This window comes from Polypterus senegalus, chromosome 10 (assembly GCF_016835505.1).
Source record: "Polypterus senegalus isolate Bchr_013 chromosome 10, ASM1683550v1, whole genome shotgun sequence".
NCBI lineage: Eukaryota > Metazoa > Chordata > Cladistia > Polypteriformes > Polypteridae > Polypterus > Polypterus senegalus.
In genome coordinates this window covers 126,080,735-126,102,924 of record NC_053163.1, presented here as the reverse complement: position 1 = coordinate 126,102,924, position 22,190 = coordinate 126,080,735, and the positions used below count along the sequence as shown (strand labels likewise).

At 36.7% G+C, this 22,190-nt stretch overlaps 1 protein-coding gene across 3 annotated transcripts in view; it reads right to left on the bottom strand.

The window, feature by feature from the left end:
* Positions 1-22,190, bottom strand: part of alg13 (ALG13 UDP-N-acetylglucosaminyltransferase subunit) — a 137,759-nt gene that overhangs the window by 96,400 nt on the left and 19,169 nt on the right. For all 3 annotated transcript variants that reach the window (XM_039766547.1, XM_039766549.1, XM_039766548.1), the window contains exons 6-7: positions 21,609-21,690; positions 8,062-8,242 (exon numbers count right to left, since the gene is read on the bottom strand). In XM_039766547.1, coding sequence (XP_039622481.1) covers positions 8,062-8,242; positions 21,609-21,690 — 263 coding nt within the window. The remainder of the gene's footprint in view (positions 1-8,061; positions 8,243-21,608; positions 21,691-22,190) is intronic.

Sequence of the window (22,190 nt, the reverse complement as noted above, 5' to 3'; positions counted from 1 at the left end):
TCCACTTAAATCAAACTGGACTTCAAAATTTCAATCACCTATCACAGACAGCCACAGGATTACAATAAATCTATTACTCACCTTTACTGGGACCATGTTGAATGGAACACCAGATTAAAGATTACTTTATCAAAACAACAAAGATTTCACTGTTTGGATGCCTTATTTTCAGATCAAATCTTGCCTACAAGAGACCACTGGAAAATATTTGCACCAGATTACTTAATGCAAAATTAAACTGACTGCTTTCCCACTATAAGGCAAGTCCACCGTTATTGCAATCCTCAGTTATCACAGTTCATTCAGTTTCAGTCCATTGCTACAACTTTAACCACTTCAAGACTTCCCTTACTAACTTTAAGTATACTCATTTATACGGTTAAGTCTCCGGTTTGGTAAGGAAACTGCATATTAAAATACTGTCATGGGAGTACTTAATACAATTATGAACTGGCTTACTGAAACAATGTGTATTTTTTATTTTTTTTCTTAAAGACAAGTTCACTTCAGAAGTGTGCATAACACCACCTTGCTCAAATATTTAAATACCATCCCCAGTAACCTCAAAATTAGTTTAGCTCTATTTAACTGGGGACCACAAAATAGCTTAAGATTTTTAAAAATGCATAATAGTAGAAGCTGCAACTTTAAACATAGTGTTAAGAAAAAATGTATTATGAACCAAAGTAATGTAATTACCACCCAAAACCAAACGATTTTGCAAAATTGCCATGAAATGGAAGTAGGGGACATGAGGGTACCCAGCTTCTGACATAAGGTCTCTTTCCTTGAAATATTGTTACAACTTTTATTAAGCTAACAATGCTCGAACCAGTACTTTACCAATAGTTTTATGCAACTGGCAAATTTGAAATCTCCTTATTATGTCTCCTTAAGGACATATAAAAAGGTATATTTAGCTATATTTGTACTTTATTCACCATTTAAGCCCTTCATCTTTTGGTAAAATGCAAGTAGAAGAGAGTTTAAGAATAAATAAATAAAATTTGAGAATTTTTTCAGCATAGGGTGTAAAGAGGCTCATGGGCAGTTAGAAGAGTGTCACATTAAAGAGTGTGACAGTATTAGACTTGTAAGCCTTAAGCCAAATGAAAGAAAACTATTAAAGTGGAAAGGAACTATTGTAAACATTGCTGAGACTTTTAAGGTAAGACAGTTTCAAAGTAATGTTGTTAATACTGCCTTATGGTGATGGAGAGTAACAGGTTGCATGATGATTAGCTAATTAGTAAGAACTTCATTATACTGTACATGTAACAATAACCCTATAGACAGTATAAGAGTTGAACAGCGTGGTATCATGAGGAATCGCTCATCTCCAAGATTGTACACATATTAATTGCATCCAAAATGGTTTTTACTGACACAGAGTGCAGTTGATTCTGTTATCACTATACCAGGACAATTCTCTTTCAACCCCAGTGTTAAATAGAAAATCTTCCTTTTAAAATATAAACAAAATGATTCGATAGCATTCTGCAAGTTCAGCTATACTTTTTACTGGGTAATTGTTTTTCCTAAGCAGTTCTCAGTTATATGTTCCGATGCTAAAGTAACAGTCAGCCTTACCTTTATAAGCCAGAATACACTGGTGAGGAGTTGCTGCAACAGACTGAGGACAGAGAACAAAGAGGTGTTTAAACAGAGACACAGAATGAGGAATACTTATAGCCTGTAGGTGCTGTAAGGCTCACGGAAACCAGCTGTGCACATGTGGGAAATGTTCAACAATGGCCACCAATAAAAAAGCCTTTGCTACAGTGAGGGAGTCTTGCTATTATTACTGGTGTAAAACATAGGCACACTATGCCATGCAAATTACTGACAAGCTTTCAATCACCGAACATTTAGTTTGTTGGAGAATTTCCTAAACAATTAAACAGAAGATAATATCTTCGCAGTATGAACCAAACAAACTTAAAAAAAAAAAAAAACAAACATTGGATTATTGACTTTGTATAGTTGCAGTGCAATTACTTGGCTAGTTAGTCATTACAAGATGTTACTGTAGCAAGATCTAACTTGAATTGCAATGAATCTCCTAAACACATTGTTGCAGTGTTATATACTTTAGTGCTTAGATTGAATGTCAATAGCACAGTAATCACTATATCTTGAAATTTCTTTGAATTTATGAAGGGGTTGAAAGAGAACTGAGACATAAAATTTTTCATCATATCTTGGATTGAATTTATACACTTATTTCAGTTATTTAGAATGATAGAGAGATGCGGCTTGACACACATTTCCAGACAGTTGGCTATTTTCTACCTCAGGCACTTTCTGGTATTTAAAAAAAAAAAACAAAAAAAAAAAACACACAACACTTCATCCACACTGTCCCAGTGAATGAACTAGCTCCTCTACAGTAAGACTTCCAGTTTCATTTAGTTTGTGTAAATTTCTTTCCAAAACACACAAGAAATATATTGTGAAACATATTTCTTCTTCAAAAAGAAAACATTCAGTAAGTTTCAAGGCTTTTGTTTCATGCTAGGGCTGTTATGCTATTGGCTCCTGCAACTGCAAGACACTTGGGCAGACGTTAAAAAAACAACATCAAATTAACAAAGCAAGTGTCTCAGGCAAATGACGGTATACTAACTCCACAAAAGTTACTAAAAAAAGTACAGAAATGATTCTTAACACACATTACTACACAGAACCTACTTTAACTCTTCAAATATTATTACGATATTCCCCTCGCTACGTTTTGAAAAGTACACAGGTCCATGGTGGTCAAATGAAATACAAGTACTCCATTACACACATTCATCGGACATTAAAATTGCTGTGGATGCACAGTCAATGAACAGATATTTTTAACACTACAATAGCATGCTATTTTTGAAATTCTACCTTTGTGTTAAACAAAATTAAAACTAGTAGGAAGAGGCCTTGGAAAAGAATGAACCAAAGCATAACATTAGATATGGCAAAAATTATTTCTATACTGTTACAAATCCTAGGTGATTAGGTGTGTTGTCACACACGTGCGCATGGGAGGCAGCTAAAGGGCTTGAGTGAAGGCAGTTCTGCGGCATGCCAGGATGTGGCATAGTGCACTGACTCTTTTTCTCCCTTTCCTATAGACCATTCCCGGGAGATTCCACCTGGCTCTCTTGACGTCACTTCTGGGACCGAGCCAATGAAACTAGACCTTACCAGCTCCGGCCCCTCTGACGTCACGTCCGGGCTCGATCCAATGAATGAAGGACACATGCCCGATCCTTATGACCTCACTTCCTGTCTTAAACTTTAAAAGCCTGCCCCTTTTCCCTTTGTCTTGTTCTGGACTCCGTTGTATGCACTTCAGTGCTGTTTTTCTGATAAAGGACTTTTGCAGCCGGGATACCATATTATATGGGTGGCTGCCCCAAACCTTTATCTGTTCATGTCTCATTTTTGTGACACTGTAAACACAAAACATGAACTGTACCAACAGGTTCTCTCTCTCTCTCTCTCTAAGGAGATGTACCTAAGAATATAAAGAGAAGATATATTGCCAGTTAGATCAACATTTAATTTAGAGGGGGGTAAAAGCCACAACAAACACATTTACTTGGGAATAATTTAACTCATTTGAATTCCTCAGTTTATATTTAAAAATGCTACAATTAAGCAGATACTTAATGAACACATACTACAGCCACACATCACTTGCTCTAATGATACCTTTGTTTTCTGGCAATGGCAGAAGACACACCTGTGCTCCAAAAGCAATAACTGCGCTACGATTTTTATTGTAGATTTTGCATCCTTGTGGACATTGAATTTAATAATTTTGCTAATTGTGAACAAAGGACCAGGGCATACAGACCAATTAAAGTAAACTTTTTACAGCAAGAACTAGCTTTTAATTAAGAGTTCAGTTGGAACAAAAACCTCTAGCTACTGCAGTTCTGGGAACCCTAGCCTAATTTATCCTTTAAATTTTTCTTTAACGTTTACAGTCACACCTTGTCTTTCTATTTTTAAAAACAATGAACACCCTTAATAGGGCAAAAAAGGAGACAAAAAAGTCTGATTAAACTCACAGGACATTTATTTATACTAATAACAAGCAACCAGATAGCTGTACATGTATAATTATGCAGAAGGAAATTACAATTTCAAAAGAAAATTAGCTTTGTATTCTAAATTTAGAAACAAACATTTGCATAAAAAGTATCAAAGTAGTCAATGTATTCGCTCACTTATAAATTGATCGACTGTAGTAAGTTACAGTGAGTGATAAGCAAGAACGGCGATATAATTGCATAGATGCAAAGGAAACAAACTATTAAAAATCAAGGAACTGATGAGACAGAGAGAGTATGCACACAAGAGTCAGAGAAATGTTTTATAGATCTCTGGGTTAAGACAGGACTTGAGTCTCTCAGTGAAACAGATTTCAGAAACCTTCAAAAAGTTAGTTGGTATGTGTTGGGGAAGGTGGCAATTGTCATAGGTCTGACAGAATCAGCCAAAATATCAGTTACTGACTACAACTGTCAGCATGTAAGCCTCCAATTACCAATTAAGTTACCTATAAAAAGGAGGAGACCTACAAGCATCAAGGTCACCTATAACCTACCTTAAATATCAAAAAGGAACATCAGTTCTATTGCAGCGCTATGGCACAACAGTTTATGCTGCTACCAGGTGCAAGCAGAATTCAGTGCCTGAATCCCACACAGTCATCTGAGTGGAGTGTGTCTACATAGATTTAGAATTCACACCCTCAAATACACTGGTTGGGTTAACTGGAAATTCATAATTGTACAAGAGTGTGGGGTTTGTGTGTGCTCACACATACTGCATGCATGTCTTGCGATAGACTGGAACCGAGTCTTGGGCTGGATTTCATTTTGCACTTGATGCTGCCAGGATTGGCACTTTCTTGCCAAAACTCAGAATCCGGCCTTCATTCTCAGTGTTAAAAAGTTCTCTGGCATAAAAGCAATGTTTACTATAAGAAAGAGATGTTAGTACTTTGCCTACTATAATCTCAATGGACTAAATTGTGAAAGAAGTAACCACAGTATGTTAAGTATTTAAAAGGTGGTGTCCATCACATGTCACACATTTGTAGGACAGACTGGCATTATTCATTTTACCGACTTGAAACCAGAGTCCTAGAAAACTGTTCTCAGACACTTTTTTTAAAAAAAACACTCCATACAAAGCAAGTCAAGTTTAACACAACTAGGTTTGAAACCAATCAACCCCCACCCATGAGAAAGAGAGCTAGGCCAGCAGAGTAATACTTTAATAGTAAAATATGTAAATAAATTAAATCAAAATAAATAAAGGTGACAGAATCCAGTTCAAGTTTAAATGCTTATCCTAAAGTGTTATTGATTAGATCCTGCCAAGTTTTGAAAAAGGTTTGTACAGATTCCCTAAGTGTGAATTTGATTTGTTCCAATTTTAGATAATATATAACATCAGTTTACCCACCGACTTAAGAGGTAAGTTAGCATTCTTCCAATTGAACACGTCTACGTGCCAAAAGCAAAGTAAAGGCAATTACAGTTTGTTTGCCCTTCTCCACTTTAAGCTCAACTGGAAGTACACCAAACACAGATGTTAGTGGATTAGACACTCTTCTCGCCAACTAAAAGCCTGTTTGCCTGACCGGGCATCCCTTTGGAATGCAGCATCTGCAGCCTTATCTGATCAGATGATCGATTCCAGACCATGTAACAGGTGCATCTCTCTCTAAGGAACGAAATTGACTCAAGTTCTGAACAAAGGACCATGAATTCAGGATAAGAAACACTGATGGACAGAACTTTGCAACAGTGTTCAACTAAGAGGATGGACTTAAGTGCACCCAAGAAGCCAATGACACAACCCTGACTCCCTACAAAAACCCCTGTAACACCCTAACTAATTGCTCTTCTCTCACTACTCTACAGCTTGACCTATCCATAATTTGGCTGCCCATAGCCAGAACCTATAGCTTATAGTGTGTAGCCACAACATAGGGCAAAGCAATCCTTTTACTCCAAAGGGCAACTGTGCTGGAATGAAAAGGTGAAATATTCATCTGTGTTAGAGAGTGTACGAGGCTGCCATTAGTCCAACCTTGCTGAAGGACACCAAGGACAGGAGGAAGAGAAAGAGAGACCTATATAAGCCACACACTTGCCTTGCTAAGGACGTTCACTAACTGATCTACAGTTGGCTTAGCAGGCACAAATTTGCTAGCATCTATTGATGCTTTGTGTAAAACTACTCAAAACCAAAGACTGCAGTACCACCCATAGTCAGAAGGTGAGACCAAAGACGAAGGAGACCTCCTGAACAAGGAAAAGGTAGTACACCAAAAAATCCTTCCATATGTCTGGAGAAAGGCGACCAGAAAAGGAACCAAGCACTGCCCACCTCAAACCTTAAGTATAAATTTATTTCAAAAACTATTAACTGCAATTTAAAAGATTGGACAAAGCCAGCCAATGTATTAGGGTTATCAGTGATAACTGTAACTAAAGATAATAACTTTGAAGGATTGGTTTAGGCTATTATAAGTTACTCACCCTAAATCACAAAAGGAAAGGGATAAAGCAGCACCTCACACACACGCACATACACACCGAGATAACTAAACTTGGTGTAGTGTGGTTGGCCCCTAAGTCAGGACAAATGCTAGCTGCTGTGAACAAATGAATGCCACCTGCCGGCAATAGAAACTTCAAAACTAGCTAGAGAACTTAAACATTTTAACCTCATTAATTGAAGATGAGGGATTCATAAGTCATGTGCCTTTTCCTATAAGAAACTTCTAAGCCAAGAGATAAATCATCAATTATATGTGCCTTGCTACAGGAGATAAAAAAAAGTTAAACTTAGCTTTTGTTTTTTACGTTTTGTGTTTGTTTCTTTTCTATATATATCTACTGTATATACTAATATTTTATATCCATCTATTATCCTTATGGATAAAATAAATGTATTACTTTGCTTATTTCAACAAGGATGTCTGGGTTATTTGTGAAAGCAAGTCTTTGGCCATGTTTCGAATCACAGCAAAAACTTAAGAACTTATTCACAAATTGTACGTATCTCTTCATATTTCTGGTATCACAGCTGGAACTACACCCTATTCACCGCATTAATTTCAGGTCCAGGGGCGAGTGTCTTATTGATTAATCAAAAAAAGTTCTACACATTCTTAATCTTAAAAAAGGTTCACACTGAGCACTTGGGAACTATTCATTTTTTCACAAATCAGGATATCTTAGATCAAAAAATTAAAATCCGATTTTTTTTTTTTTTTTTTAAGAACAGGTCTCTTTTCAATTTTACTGTTTTAGATATCAGTACAAAACCAAAACATCTGAAAACCCTCACCAAGCCCTAAAAATCAAGTAAATAGAATAACTAGCGTCAAGCCTTGCAAGTACATTTGATAATGCAGTAACTTATTAAAAACTACCATTAGCGGCAATAATTTGCAGCAATAATTTTCAGTCCTTATAATACACTATAAATGGAGGAATTTTGGCCCACACTTCCTCACAAAACTGCTTCACTTAATTGATGTTCAAGTGCTTTTGTTTATGGACAGTTTACATGTTTCTCTAAGAGTGTCTCATAATTCAAAATACAGATCTCAAGCCCATTCAAAGTTTTAGCATGTGAAGTCAGGACGACTAAATAATGGTTGGTCATACTTTTATGAAACAAATCATAGTGGAGTGCTGAGATGTCACCCGCTGCACTCCGGTCCCAATCCAGGTGGTTTGTCATGCAGTAGGTGCGGCAACGCACAATCAGTACATGCTCTCAAACTCCTCATCCTCCATAGTGGAGGGTAATTATTCAAAACTACTGCTTTACCTTCATGACAACTTAAGAAAACAGCTTATTATGGTATTAAAAAGTACAAGTTTACTAAATAAAAACAAAATAATGTAAGGAGTAAGCGTGACAATCTGATGTATACTTTAAATCCCCTATTTTTTTCTATTTAATTCCTTCGGTTTACCATTGTTTTAGTCACTTCTAAAACTTCAAAAAACAAAAAAAAAAAATGGATTTTGGGACTCTTACCAATTTTCTGTAAAAGATTTTTGGTTCTTCTCTTCACAAGCATCAAAGCTGGCATCTTCACTTCCAACAGACATACTATTCCTGTATCTCCTGCCACCAGTATGAAATGCTTCTAGTGCATAAATAATTTCCTCTTCTTCAATGCCAAACACATCTTTGTACAGTATTTCATAAAGAAGAGCTTCAAAGGGAAATTAAAAAATTAAAACACTTCTATAGGGACTAAATCAAATGATATCTTTGTATGACAAAACAATAAGAAAATGCACAGGTCACTACTGAAGCATTAAAGCACATTATATTAGTACCCTAAATCATATTCTGATGTGGTGATAATACCAATTTTTTTTTACAATTCTAAATGTTACCAGAAAATTTGTACAGAACTAAACAAAAGCTAACACATCAGGCCTCTAATGTGAAAATTTCACAGAAAGAGAGAGAGAGAGAGAGAGAGAGAGAGACACACGACTTCTACAGGTGAAAGCTTGAACTGTATGCTTTGGTTTTTTGTTATTGCTTCAAATCAGCAAGAGAAAATAAACAATTAAATGAACAATGGATGCAGGCACCACACAGCCCTATGCAATTTACCAGTCCATCATAGTTCACACTCGTACACCCAATCTACACAGGAGCCAACCTGAAATTCACAATTAATGTCATTTTCAGCTCAGGTTTTCCCAATAATTGCTTAAGGTATATATCTGTGCATCATGTAATTACATTATTTATTTATTATATATATATATATATATATATATATATATATATATATATATATATATATATATATATATATATATATATATATATATATATATATATATATATATATATATTTTATAGTGATTTTTATTAGGTAATCTATTAACTGAGAATATATAATAAGGGAACATTAAACAATGGGATGGTATTAAAATTACAGGTCATGTTAAAAGGAGAACCTACAGATTATTTATATACAATATAATAAAGTTTATGTTTAGAAACTGAATATCTGAAAGAAAACTAAACACTTTGAAAATGAGTTCTAGAAAAGCTAGACATGTGGTTCAGATTCCTTTTTAGTAATTTCAAATAAAAATTACACAAGACACCTTTGTATTAAAAAGTACCGATTTTAGAGAAATTGGCATTTACTTGGATGAGTTCAGAATATGTTAAAAAGTATGCTCATGGCTGAAGAACTGAAATCACTAATGTTAAAGCACAAAAATGAAAATCTTTGTATGTACAATTTTCTCAACCCTCTGGTTTATTCTATGCCTTAAAGAGGACAAAGGATTCTTCCCTACTATCAAGGTAAATCATTCCAAAAATTATTCAGATTAATGCTAGCCTTTAACGAAGGTTTTGGAAAGACTAAACAAAAATTAGAAAAATCTTCAAATCACCATTACACAAATTAATATTTTTTTTAATATAAGCAAAACACATTTTTTGCTATATGTGCCCAATGCCATTTATTATATTGGTACGGATTAGAACTTTTGGCAAGTCCAATACAACAGAAAAAAAACAAAACAACAAAAAAAAAAAAACCACACACAACACTACAAAACTGTTCCATTTACCTTGAAAAGAAGCAAACAAAAAGAATTCATCAAAAGCAGAAGGCTCTTCATTTAAACAACTTTAGTGGTCCATTAAGTCTTTCCTTCACCAAGGAATTTTCAGATAATACTTCCACCTTGTGGTTTCTAAAAGCCACTACAAAAATTCAACTCATCAAAACGAATTAAATTAGATAACATTTCTTACTGTTGCACTATTTGGATGGTTATGAACTAATACAAAAGTACCAATATGAAGATGATTAACTTAACTAGTCAGAAAACCAAAAAAGTACAGTCAAAGCAGGTGTAAAAAAAAAAAAAAACAAAAAAAAAAAACACAACAACCCAACAAGTATGGCCACCTACTATGGATGACAGACCAGTTTTAAACATTTCAAACTAACACACTAATAATGCAGTTTAAAAATTGAATATAATAAACTGCATACAGCTCTGCTTAATCTTTTGAAAGCATAAGTGGAGTCAAAAAAATAGGGTGTAAATGTGACCTCCTGCTCAAAAGACACCAACACTTCAAATTTATGACACACAAATACAGTACACATCTGTTCAAAATACTTTACTGTAAATATTCTATTACAAAAAAAAAAATATGCTTACAAATAAATGTGGATGGACTTTCTAATCTATCTAATCCAGAAGCATCACATTTATCCAACAAGTTTTGAGTTTCCATATTTTACTTAAAAACAAATACTTATGATAAAGGACAAAAGCTTGTATACCAATTCCAACAATAAGAATAAGGCATGAGGAAAAAGACTGACGGAGCTCAATCCTTTAATATTAATACACAACAAAAAGTAGTGTTTAGATAAAGTAGATCTATTCTTAAAGTCATCTATTATGTTAAAATGAGACATTCAAGCGGACAGGAGCTATTGAATAGACTAACAGTTACTGCTTGAGCTTTCTTCCCATCCGAACTTTAACATATCACACACATTCTGAACATCAGAACTTGATGATCATCCTCAATCAATCCATGAGTCACTGTGTAAGTAGATGATGTTCTTAGTAACAATCAAGAAGCCAAGTAGACATTTCTTTGTGTCTTATGAGAAAGTGTGTACTTAATACACAAGTTGCAAATCATTACTATGATGAATATAGAACATGCCATCATCATCTAATAAGCATTTATTGGAGCCAAATTGTAAATAGTTTTGTTTACTGCATGATCGGATTTTCATTCCAATTTTTACAGCCAATTATACGGCTTCCTTTAGAATACACATTCAAATACCTCCATAAAATGTTTCCATAGGAATAAATGGATTTTCTTTGGGTACCATTGATCTACTCTAAACAAAAATGTTATGTAGCAGTTGTACATCAATCTTGAAATAGTTCTCCATAACACAGGAAAAAACATGGAAGCTCAAGGTGAAAATTCACATAATCATTAGAATCCATTTCATCCTACTGAACACCGCAAAATACTAGGTCATTAGTAGTGTAGTCTATAGCAATTCTTTATGTACTTTTACATCTTCATCCGATACCTTCTTGCAAAGCAGCAGAATAGGGATTGTGCAAGAATAATTTTAGGGTAACAGCATCCATCTTAAAGAAATAGCATAAAGGGTTAATAAATGTGAGAAACCAAATAAAGGTCAAGTGAACAACAAAATGTACACTGAAATATAAGATTTGGTTTAGGAAAAATACGGAGATGATCAAGTAAATAAAAAAAAAAAAAATGTACCAGAAGAAAGGTTGATGTAATATACAAAATGCACTGAAGGATGACTAAGAGATGACTAAGAAATCAGCAGATTTCCTATAAACGAGAATGGACAGTTATATGCACAGAAATTTCAAGGGTGGAGGCTCATCTCAAAAAAGGTATAAGAACCACCAGAACATAATATAAACAGAATTTTACAAAAATCATTTGGGTGTAAACCAACCACAGTAAAATGTATGTATTGACACACACTGTATGTAAATTCAACAGTTTATAAAATGAACCTCTATTCTTTGTTTCTCTGACCATTCGGACCACTCTGATCATGCTGCAATGGACTGCTTTTGAAGAATGCTCCCTCCAAGGCATTTTGCCAGGGAGTAATTAAAAGATACAATGAACAGCTTTTCTCTTGACGGATTACTGAATTGTCCTGTTAGAGGATGTTTCTTTAATGTTATATTTCGACCACAGGATTAACAAGCTATGGCATGCCAAAATTTGTCAAAATGTTTGCTTCTTGCAATAAACAAACATAAGTGCACCAGGAAGTGTTGCATAACAGTTTTATTCTAACGTTTTCAAAACTGCAAAATCTGTTAAAGCTTGTAAGTAGGATGTTCATTACATTCATGTCAAAAGACTGCATGTAAGGAAGGTGGATACAAGAAAGTGCTGATCACATTAAACAGTGAAGCTAGCTGCCTTGCTATTAGAGTTGAATATCTCCTCACTTATACAAGGGTGCAGCAGAAATAACTCCCACATTTTGAAAAATCACTGTAGGGTCCCCAAAGCAGGTAGAGGGGTGCGATCCATTCCGTTAGGTACGGTACATAAAGTTTCCAGTCACCATGCAGTGGTTGGGTGAGCATCGAGGCTTTTTCAAAGATGGCGAATCTGTAGCTGTGATGCAGAGGGTGTTTCGCACGCGGTTCGGTAAACGCGCTAATAAAAGTGTTCCAGACCAGAAAACGATTTTGCTCTGGGTTCAAAGAGTAAGAGCAACAGGAGGTTTTCAAACATCATCCTCGGTCCTTGGACCAACTAAAAGGAGGCTATTCAAGAAGAAATTGAAGGAATTTCACCCAACATGCTAGTGAGAGTGATGGAAAACTTCCAAGAATGGCTCCAAAATGTGTATCGGCCGTCAAGGCCACCATTAGGACGATATAATTTTTAAAACTTAAAGTAAAAAAAAATTTTTAGATCTACATTTGGAAAATAAACAGTTTTTGGTGATACCTCATAGCATTTTTTTTTTTTCAATCCCCCTTTGAAATGTGGGAGTTATTTCTGCCACACCCTGTATTATGTTCACAGAACTTCAGCCATAATTTAGATCACAAATATCCATTAATAGAATACAGATATGGTTTTGGAAAATCATTCTGGAATACAATTACAAGTGGTTTTTTTTATACCATAAAGCTGCAAACAGCTCTCACAATAACAGATATCAGTAGTTAAGTCTTTATCCCCTTCAATAAGTAAATTGGCAAGTGGCTAGCTTTATACAGTGCATCCGGAAAGTATTCACAGCGCATCACTTTTTCCACATTTTATGTTACAGCCTTATTCCAAAATGGATTAAATTAATTTTTTTCCTCAGAATTCTGCACACAACACCCCATAATGACAACGTGAAAAACGTTTACTTGAGATTTTTACAAATTTATTAAAAATAAAAAAAAACTGAGAAATCACATGTACAGAAGTATTCACAGCCTTTGCCATGAAGCTCAAAATTGAGCTCAGGTGCATCCTGTTTCTCCTGATCATTCTTGAGATGTTTCTGAAGCTTAATTGGAGTCCACCTGTGGTAAATTCAGTTGATTGGACACGATTTGGAAAGGCACACAGCTGTCTATATAAAAAGGTCCCACAGTTGACAGTTCATGTCGGAGCACAAACCAAGCATGAAGTCAAAGGAATTGTCTGTAGACTGCCGAGACAGGATTGTCTCAGGGCACAAATCTGGGGAAGGTTACAGAACAATTTCTGCTGCTTTGAAGGTCCCAATGAGCACAGTGGCCTCCATCATCCTTAAGTGGAAGAAGATCGAAACCACCAGGACTCTTCCTAGAGCTGGCCGGCCATCTAAACAGAGCGATCGGGGGAGAACGGCCTTAGTCAGGGAGGTGACTTACTCTGTCAGAGCTCCAGAGGTCCCCTGTGGAGAGAGGAGAACCTGTCAGAAGGACAACCATCTCTGCAGCAATCCACCAATCAGGCCTGTATGGTAGAGTGGCCAGACGGAAGCCACTCCTTAGTAAAAGGCACATGGCAGCCCGTCTGGAGTTTGCCAAAAGGCACCTGAAGGACTCTCAGACCATGAGAAACAAAATTCTCTGGTCTGATGAGACAAAGATTGAACTCTTTGGTGTGAATGCCAGGCATCACGTTTGGAGGAAACCAGGCACCGCTCATCACCTGGCCAATACCATCTCTACAGTGAAGCATGGCGGTGGCAGCATCATGCTGTGGGGATGTTTTTCAGCGGCAGGAACTGGAAGACTAGTCAGGATAAAGGGAAAGATGACTGCAGCAATGTACAGAGAGATCCTGGATGAAAACCTGCTCCAGAGCGCTCTTGACCTCTGACTGAGATGACGGTTCATCTTTCAGCAGGACAACGACCCTAAGCACACAGCCAAGATCTCAAAGGAGTGGCTTCAGGACAACTCTGTGAATGTCTTTGAGTGGTCCAGCCAGCGCCCAGACTTGAATCCGATTGAACATCTCTGGAGAGATCTTAAAATGGCTGTGCACCGACGCTTCCCATCCAACCTGATGGAGCTTGAGAGGTGCTGTAAAGAGGAATGGGCGAAACGGGCCAAAGATAGGTGTGCCAAGCTTGTGGTATCATATTCAAAAAGACTTGAGGCTGTAATTGCTGCCAAAGGTGCATCAAAAAAGTATTGAGCAAAGGCTAAGAATACTTATGTGCATGTGATTTCTCAGTTTTTTTATTTTTAATAAATTTGCAAAAACCTCAAGTAAACTTTTTTCACATTGTCATTATGGGGTGTTGTGTAGAATTCTGAGGAAAAAAATGAATTTAATCCATTTTGGAATAAGGCTGTAGCATAACAAAATGTGGAAAAAGTAATGCGCTGTGAATACTTTCCAGATGCACTGTATGCCCAAATTTTAAAAAAATTGTTAAAGATCTTAGCTTGTGCCCATGACAGACTATTGAGCTGCCCTTGTATTTGACTGTCTTTAGTTCACAATTATGCATCTGGTAACAATGTATCCTTTACTGTAGATATGCTGACCTTTGTACATATTCACAGTATAGTACCTGAAGTAAATGACCCCTGTATGATTTTCTGCATTGCTGAATACATAAGAGAGGATTTGGGCTGATTTTCTAACAGAATGTAGTAATGCGCAAAGGTAGTCAGCTGCATGTTATTTATGGTGATCGTAACTCTCTGGTGCAATCGCTACAATTACACCAACTACTCACTCACTCTGAAAGAAAAAGGCAAAGCCTGCAAAATGTCTTTACAAGTCATGCTGCAATAGACTTATCAATAACTATGCGATATGTCCACTCATGGCTATTACAACTAAAGGAGGCAGAAGCAGTTATTGATTAAGGCACAATTCTTTTCTCACAAGTAGTATTGGTACAGAATAATTTTCATTAATATGAAAGCTGTGCACTAGTTGGCAATATTTTTAAAAGTTTATTCAATTCTGTGAAAGAGTAACAGTTGCTATGTCACCATAATCAACAACTACATAGCTCGGCATGTTTAAGTGACACCCACGACTTATGCTTTTAACTTCATAAAAGGAGAAATTATTATAGATGCTAGTAATGAATTCCTGATCCACAAGCCAAAACTATTTTGGAAGACTACATTCATATCTATTGCAAAGCGGACTCATTTACTCATCAAAAACACCATTTCCCCATTTAGTTGAAATGTTGATCTTTGGCAAGATAGTACATCTATGGCAGCAGATATCTGCTAAGACAGTACATACAGTAGATATTTAGAGTTAACCCTCTCCTGAAAAACCAATTTCTCCAAATCTCAAAAAAAATAAAAAAATAAAAAACCACACACCACCACTCACTGCTTTGATTGATATTTGCTACTGTGGAAAAATCAGTAGACCCATTTATCAATATTTGTTGGTAATAAAGTTTTACAAGTAGGCTATTCTTAGGGACAGCATGTTTTTTATTTCTGCCAAGTGCCATGAATAAAGGGAAGGAATTGCACAGAGAAGTTGGGCTGTTGCTTTATGTAAATGAAGGTTGCAAACAGAAGCGAAGAGGGAACAAACAGTACTCCCTAATCAGACAGCTTCTTACTCTTTGCGATGTGGTCTCAAATATGTACATATAGTGGCCAAAAATTGTGAGTGACACAAATGTTTTTTACATGTTTCTATGGTATACTGAAGAACTATAAATATTTCAAAAGTTTCAAAGGCTTTAATTGGCAAATACATCAAATTTATGTCGAAAGTCAATATTACAGTGTTGAGAATTGACCACAGATTCTCAATGGGATTAAGATCTGGGGAGTTTCCTGGCCACTGGTCTAAACCATCAATGTTATGATCTCCAAGCCACTTCATTATCACTTTTGCCTTGTAATATGTGTTCCATCATGCTGAAAAATACACAGATCATCTCCAAATTGTCCCTGGGTTGTTCAGAGAAGTTGATTTTGGAGGAAGTTTGGATAACATTATTTATGGCAGTGTTCTTGGGCAGAACCATAAATGGGCCCACTACCTTGAATGAAAAGCAACTCCATACATGGATTGTCTCAGAATGCTTCACTGTTGGAACAACACAGGACTGATTGTAGCAATCACCTTTTCCTTCTCCGAACAATCGATTTTCCAGATGTCGTAAACAGTCAGAAGGAGGATTCATCTGAAAAAACAACATTACAGTCTTCTGCTCTCCAATCCTTGTACTTCCTGCAGAATTTCAGTCTATCCTTGGTGTTTTTTTTTTTTTTTGGAATAAAGTGGCTTCTTTGCTGCCCTTCGACACAAGGCCATTGTCCAAGTCTTCACCTCCTTTGCGTGCAGATGCACTCACACACACCTGCTGCCAATACTGAGCAAGCGCTGCATTGGTGGCAATACGATTCTGTAGTGGACTCCTCAGGAGTAGATGGTCCTTGCATTCGCTGGACACTTTTGGCTGATCATTTTTTGCCAGGGCCAAAATAAGTGAAAATGGGTTTTTGTGAAGTTCATTTTTTCTGCTAATAAAGTGCTTTGCAATGAATTAATATGCATCTGATCACTTTGCATCTATACTAATAAAAGGCAAAGCCCTGACTGACTGATCACTAATTCTCCAACTTCCCGTGTAGATAGAAGGCTGAAATCTGGCAGGCTCATTCCTTACAGCTTACTTACAAAAGCTAAGCAGGTTTCATTTCGAAATTCTACGCATAAAGGTCATAACAATCCTACTTACGTACATTTATACAGCCATAGCCTGCAGCTCGGTCGGCGTGTGAGGCAGAGTTGCATCACCCATCACCACGCCTCCCACGTAGTTGGCTGCCTCGCGAGATACAAGTTTAATGAGAAGACGCAGGGTATAAACGAGACTTATGATCACTTTCTAACGGAGTTAAAATTGCTGGTGAAGGACTGTGCTTATGCAAACGAAGATGTTCAGGGATAGAATAGTGTTTGGCACAAACTCAGCAAAAGTGCGAGAGAAATTTAAGTGCCGGGTCTGAGCCAACATTAAATAAAGCCGTGGACATCACAAGATCGCACGAGATAGTACAAGCACAGCCGAGAACCTTCGATGCATGTACTCCGAGCGGCTCATGTGAACGGACTGTGAATGCAGTACGCAGACAAGCAAGAGCTCCAAACAGCGCTGAACAAAAAACGCATTACACAATTGAGAAGGCAGCAAAATATGAAGCGAGTGACGCATACAAGCATATTCAGAAGTTCAGCTACTGCGGAAACAAAGTACACAGTGGAAAAGGTCAATGTCCAGCTAAAGGAAGACTGCAAAAAAATGTGGTAAATTGAACCAATTCGCTAAAGTTTGCAGGACTGGGAAAGGTAAACCCGTGCATGCAATGTGTGATGTCTCAGATAAAGAGGAAGACGAGCCGAGCCGTTTATTGATGCAGCAAGAAAGGTTCACAGGCTCGCTGATCAACGTACAGTAATCCCTCGCTATATCGCGCTTCGACTTTCGCAGCTTCACTCTATCGCGGATTTTAAATGTAAGCACATCTAAATATATATCATGGATTTTTCGCTGGTTCGCCGCTTTCTGCGGACAATGGGTCTTTTAATTTAGGTTACATGCTTCCTCAGTTTGATTGCCCAGTTGATTTCATACATGCTATTGGCGGAAGGCTTAGAAGCTACCCAATCAGAGCATGTATTACATATTAACTAAAACTCCTCAACTGCCATCTCTGTCTTGTAATGAAGCACAGTTTAAACGTTTGACTAAAGGGTGTTATTTCATGTCTAGAGGGCTCTAATAATGTTAACAGTGTGGGAGAGTTTATAAGGGCTTAAAATATATAAAAATAACCATACAAACATATGGTTTCTACTTCGCGGAAATTCATTTATCGCGGCAGAGTCTGGAACGGATTAACCGCGATAAACGAGGGTTGACTGTATATGACACAATTGAGGGCTTCACAAACACCTGAATAACGTGCTGAATAGAATCAAATTCGATGGATGCAGTATTCACAGGCTACCACGTCACACAGGCGTCAGGGTCTGTATATGGAGGGATTCAATTAGAACACTGAAAAAGATTATTGCCTGCATCCAAAAGTTACAATAGGAGAAATGGATATCATGTGTGAGGGCTGCAAAGCACAGAGGGCTAAATTTGAATCACGTGGGATGTGGTGTTCAGACGGCAAGGTGAAATTAACACCTTTAAGCCATCCATCTGAACCATTGTTGTCTCTTATTTCTGGCGCAAATGGACATTCAACTAATTTTCTACAGAACAATACAAAATAATTCATGTTTTCAGATGACATCGTTTGGTACAAAGGCTGCTACTGAGAATTCTGGCTTTATGCCGACATTTAAAATGCGGAGGCAAATCTATCATAGAATTGGGTCATTAATGCTGTTGCCTCATGAGAGCCACAAAGTTTTCCCTTCCACTCAGTGAGCGAAGCCACAGGGTAATCTGCTAGTAATAATATAAAACAATATGAATTGCCACCACAAAAACAGAAGCCACAAGTTTTGCAAAACACATGCGTTACTACCGAACAAATTCGAAGGGAGGCTGTCCCCAGTGGATTGTTGATCTCACTTATATACAAGAAACTTCAAACAATGTGGTGGGGGACAATGGACCCTTGCACCACCAATATGTGCAATAATGCAGAGAACTGGGTTGTCCCCTTGGAGGTCAGGCTGCAATGTACCTCTATGCTTCAGTTCACAAAGCAAAAACAGTATAATACAAGCTAAGAGCAACGTCATGCCTTGGTAAGTTTAAATGTTTGCTAAGCCCAGTAAAGCAGTCCTCCACTGACAGAATATACAGGAGTTGGATACTGTTGTGATTTTTAGTAGTGTACCAAAGACTGAATGTTAATGTAGTACAGCACAGCAACCAGTCCCGTTTATCTAATATGGCGTGAAAAATTAACAACGAAAGGCAAGTAGCAGCAAACTGCCAACTAAACAGTATCGCCAGTAATTTGGTTCCACTTGAAGCACTGGGACACTGCACATAGTTTACCGTATTATTTCTTTTCACTGGTTCTTTTCTGTACAGTGCTTAAAACATTCCATTCATTGCTCATCCCATGTACTGTAAGCGTGCAGTTTGTAAGAGACAATGTTGCAAGTAAGGTAAACTACAATTCAGCGTATAATGCTTTTGATGTAAAACCTCCAGAACTTGTGACAATACATGACAACAGATCAAAGCATTACATTAAAATCTGACTGAAGCTACAATTTGTAATGGATGTGCTACAGGGTGAAATTTTATTTATATCCCAAATTCCCAATATTTCTATTACCTGTTTTAATTCAAAATAATTCTTTCCAGTAAAATTGTTTCTTCAATGACAACCAAAAAAGCCATGTATCATGTTAAGAGTAAAGATATACAGTGAATTACCATTAGCTCCCGATTAAAAAAATAAAATATTGCACACAGAAAAGTACTCAGTTGCACTGTAACATTCCAATACATTTGTTTAAAAGCACTATAACCAAGACCCACTGTCTAAGGGAATTTCCCATGCAGGGCCAGGTAGCAGTATTATATATAGAGTGAAAGATATCAAAGTTCAACAAAAAAAAAACACTATTTCCTGTTCAGTTAAAAAGCTGAAATTTGGCAGACTGGTACATCTAGGGCAAAAAAAGTTTGGGGGTTATATGGTTACCCAACCATGTAAATAAATGCTTTAGTGAATAACAAACAAATGAAAGTCATACACATCTAATAGCATTGTATATTCAAGTTAACATTACACCTACTGATTACCTGTTTCAATTCAAAAAGCATACTATTTCCTGTAAAATACTGTTTTGCAAGGACCAAACAACAGCAGCCAAGTATCTAGGAACAAGGGTTGATCTAATGTTTCACTCATGGGCAATTGTATGCAGCATGTTCAATAGTAAGAGGATTGAGTGCACTAATATAAGCCACACTTTTTTTTTTTTTTTTAAAAACAGCTTTACAAATATTGTTTACAAAATTAAAAAATAAATAAATAAATACAAAAAGTACATTTGATACATCTCATTAATAGAAACCTTCCTGGGCAAAGCCAAAAAAATATATAGCTACTCATTAAGTACTAGGGTGTTGTACAGTGTTAGTCATTATAAATATAGAGAAAAGCCAAGCAAAATTACACCTTTTATTGACTAACTAAAAAGATTACAATATGGAAGCTTCCGAGGCAACTCGGGCCCCTTCTTCAGGCAAGATGTAATACAGAAACTGGAGTTCCATGTGTTTATATACACACTAGGACAAGAAACAACATTCCATTGCTGTGTTTTGAAGTTGCCCATAAGCACTGTGACTTTAAAGTCCCTCTCCCAGTGTCCATGGCTGTTGAAGTGGGCCACTACAGGAACATCTGTTTGTGTCCAGTTTCTCTCACACAGAGTGCAGTGTCAGGACATTTCATGCAGAGAATTAGGTAGACCACATTAGCTGATCTACAGGAAAATATTTCCTTTATGTGATGTTCAAGTCGGCAGTGTGGTATAACTATACGGTCTGTATTATAAAATGTAGGCACACATTTTACATCTTTTCTGTAGTCAGGGAGATGTGCCATTTTCTGCTGGTTCACTTAGGGAGCTTCAGACAATTAGTTTCTGATGGTTTGGTGGTTGTCTGTATGCCAGGAGGAAAGGTTTCATAGTTTGGTCATTGTTTAACATTGGCTGAAGTTTTTATATTTTTCGAAGTGTTTCAAGATGTGGGTTGTAAGTGACAACAAGGGAGATGCGGTTCTTGTTATCTTTGTTTTTATATTCCAGAAGGTTGTCTCTGGGTATGGTAGTAGCTCTTATTTGAGTGTCTGTTGTTTTGGAGGTATAACCTTGTCTGATGAAATCTTGTATGAACTCCTGCAGTTATTTATCCCGGTCTGTTGGGTCTGAGCAAATATGATTGTACCGTATTGCTTGACTAAAAATAATGGAGTGCCTTATATGCTTGGGGTGGAAGCTATCACTTAGGTAGGTCTGTCTGTCGGTTTGTGAAAAACAGAAGTTGGTCTTTCAGTTGAAGGCTGGTGTCAAGGAAGCGGACTTCTGTTTTTGAGTAATTCAGCTTCATGTTGGGGTGAAAAGAATTACAGGTATATTCATTATGAAAATGGAGGAGGTCCTTCTCACTGGCAGTCCAGATTATGAAGATGTCATCTATGTAACAGAGATACATTGGTTTTACGATGCACATTGACATGAAATCTTCCTCCAATTTTGCCATAAATAGGTTTGCATAGTGAGGTGCAAACCGACAGCCCATTGTAGTCCCCATTTGTTGCAAGTAGAAATCTTGTCCAAAAGAGAATATAGATTGTGTCAGAGTGAGTTTTACGATTTCTTTTACTGACTTTGTGGGTAAATCATGTTGTCTGAGGTACGTTTTAGTTAGCCAATAAAAAGGTGTCATTTTGCTTGGTTTTTCGCTAAACAATATATTTAATTGGGTTTGACTAAACTTTCTATTGACTTGAGTAAGGCACTAATGAAAACATGAATATAAACTTTATACTAAATACCTTGGCACACAGCTGCATCTATAGGATACTGCTTTGGATACACGCAATCATAGTGACCATTGTTGGAACAGCAAAGAAGAATCTGAAAAGCAACAATGGTATTATAAATGTGGCACAACCATCCAGAACAAAAAACCTTTCTTTGCATATTTCCACTCAAAACATCATCATCATCTCCCATATTTTCAGTAATTGGACTGCATTAAGTTTTTCATATTGAATTTTTTTATCATCACAGGTACTGCAATATTGGACTGTATACACAACATATCATACATCATTCAGTCATATATACAAACACACATAGAGATAGAGATATATAACACTCCAACAGATTACAGTTGTATAAACTAAAATAACCCAAGTGTTCAAATAAATTGCCCAAGAAATTGTCCTTAGTAAAAACTTGATGGGGTATAGACTTGGAGCATAGAAAGATCAGTATAGGGATGCAACTATTTTGTTAATATTAAAGTGTAATATTTTCTTTGATGAAATATAGTAGCCTCCTAAATTTGTTGGCACACACTGCAGCATACCCTGCACCTTTACAAAATATCATTCAGGCCTTTTTTGAAAATG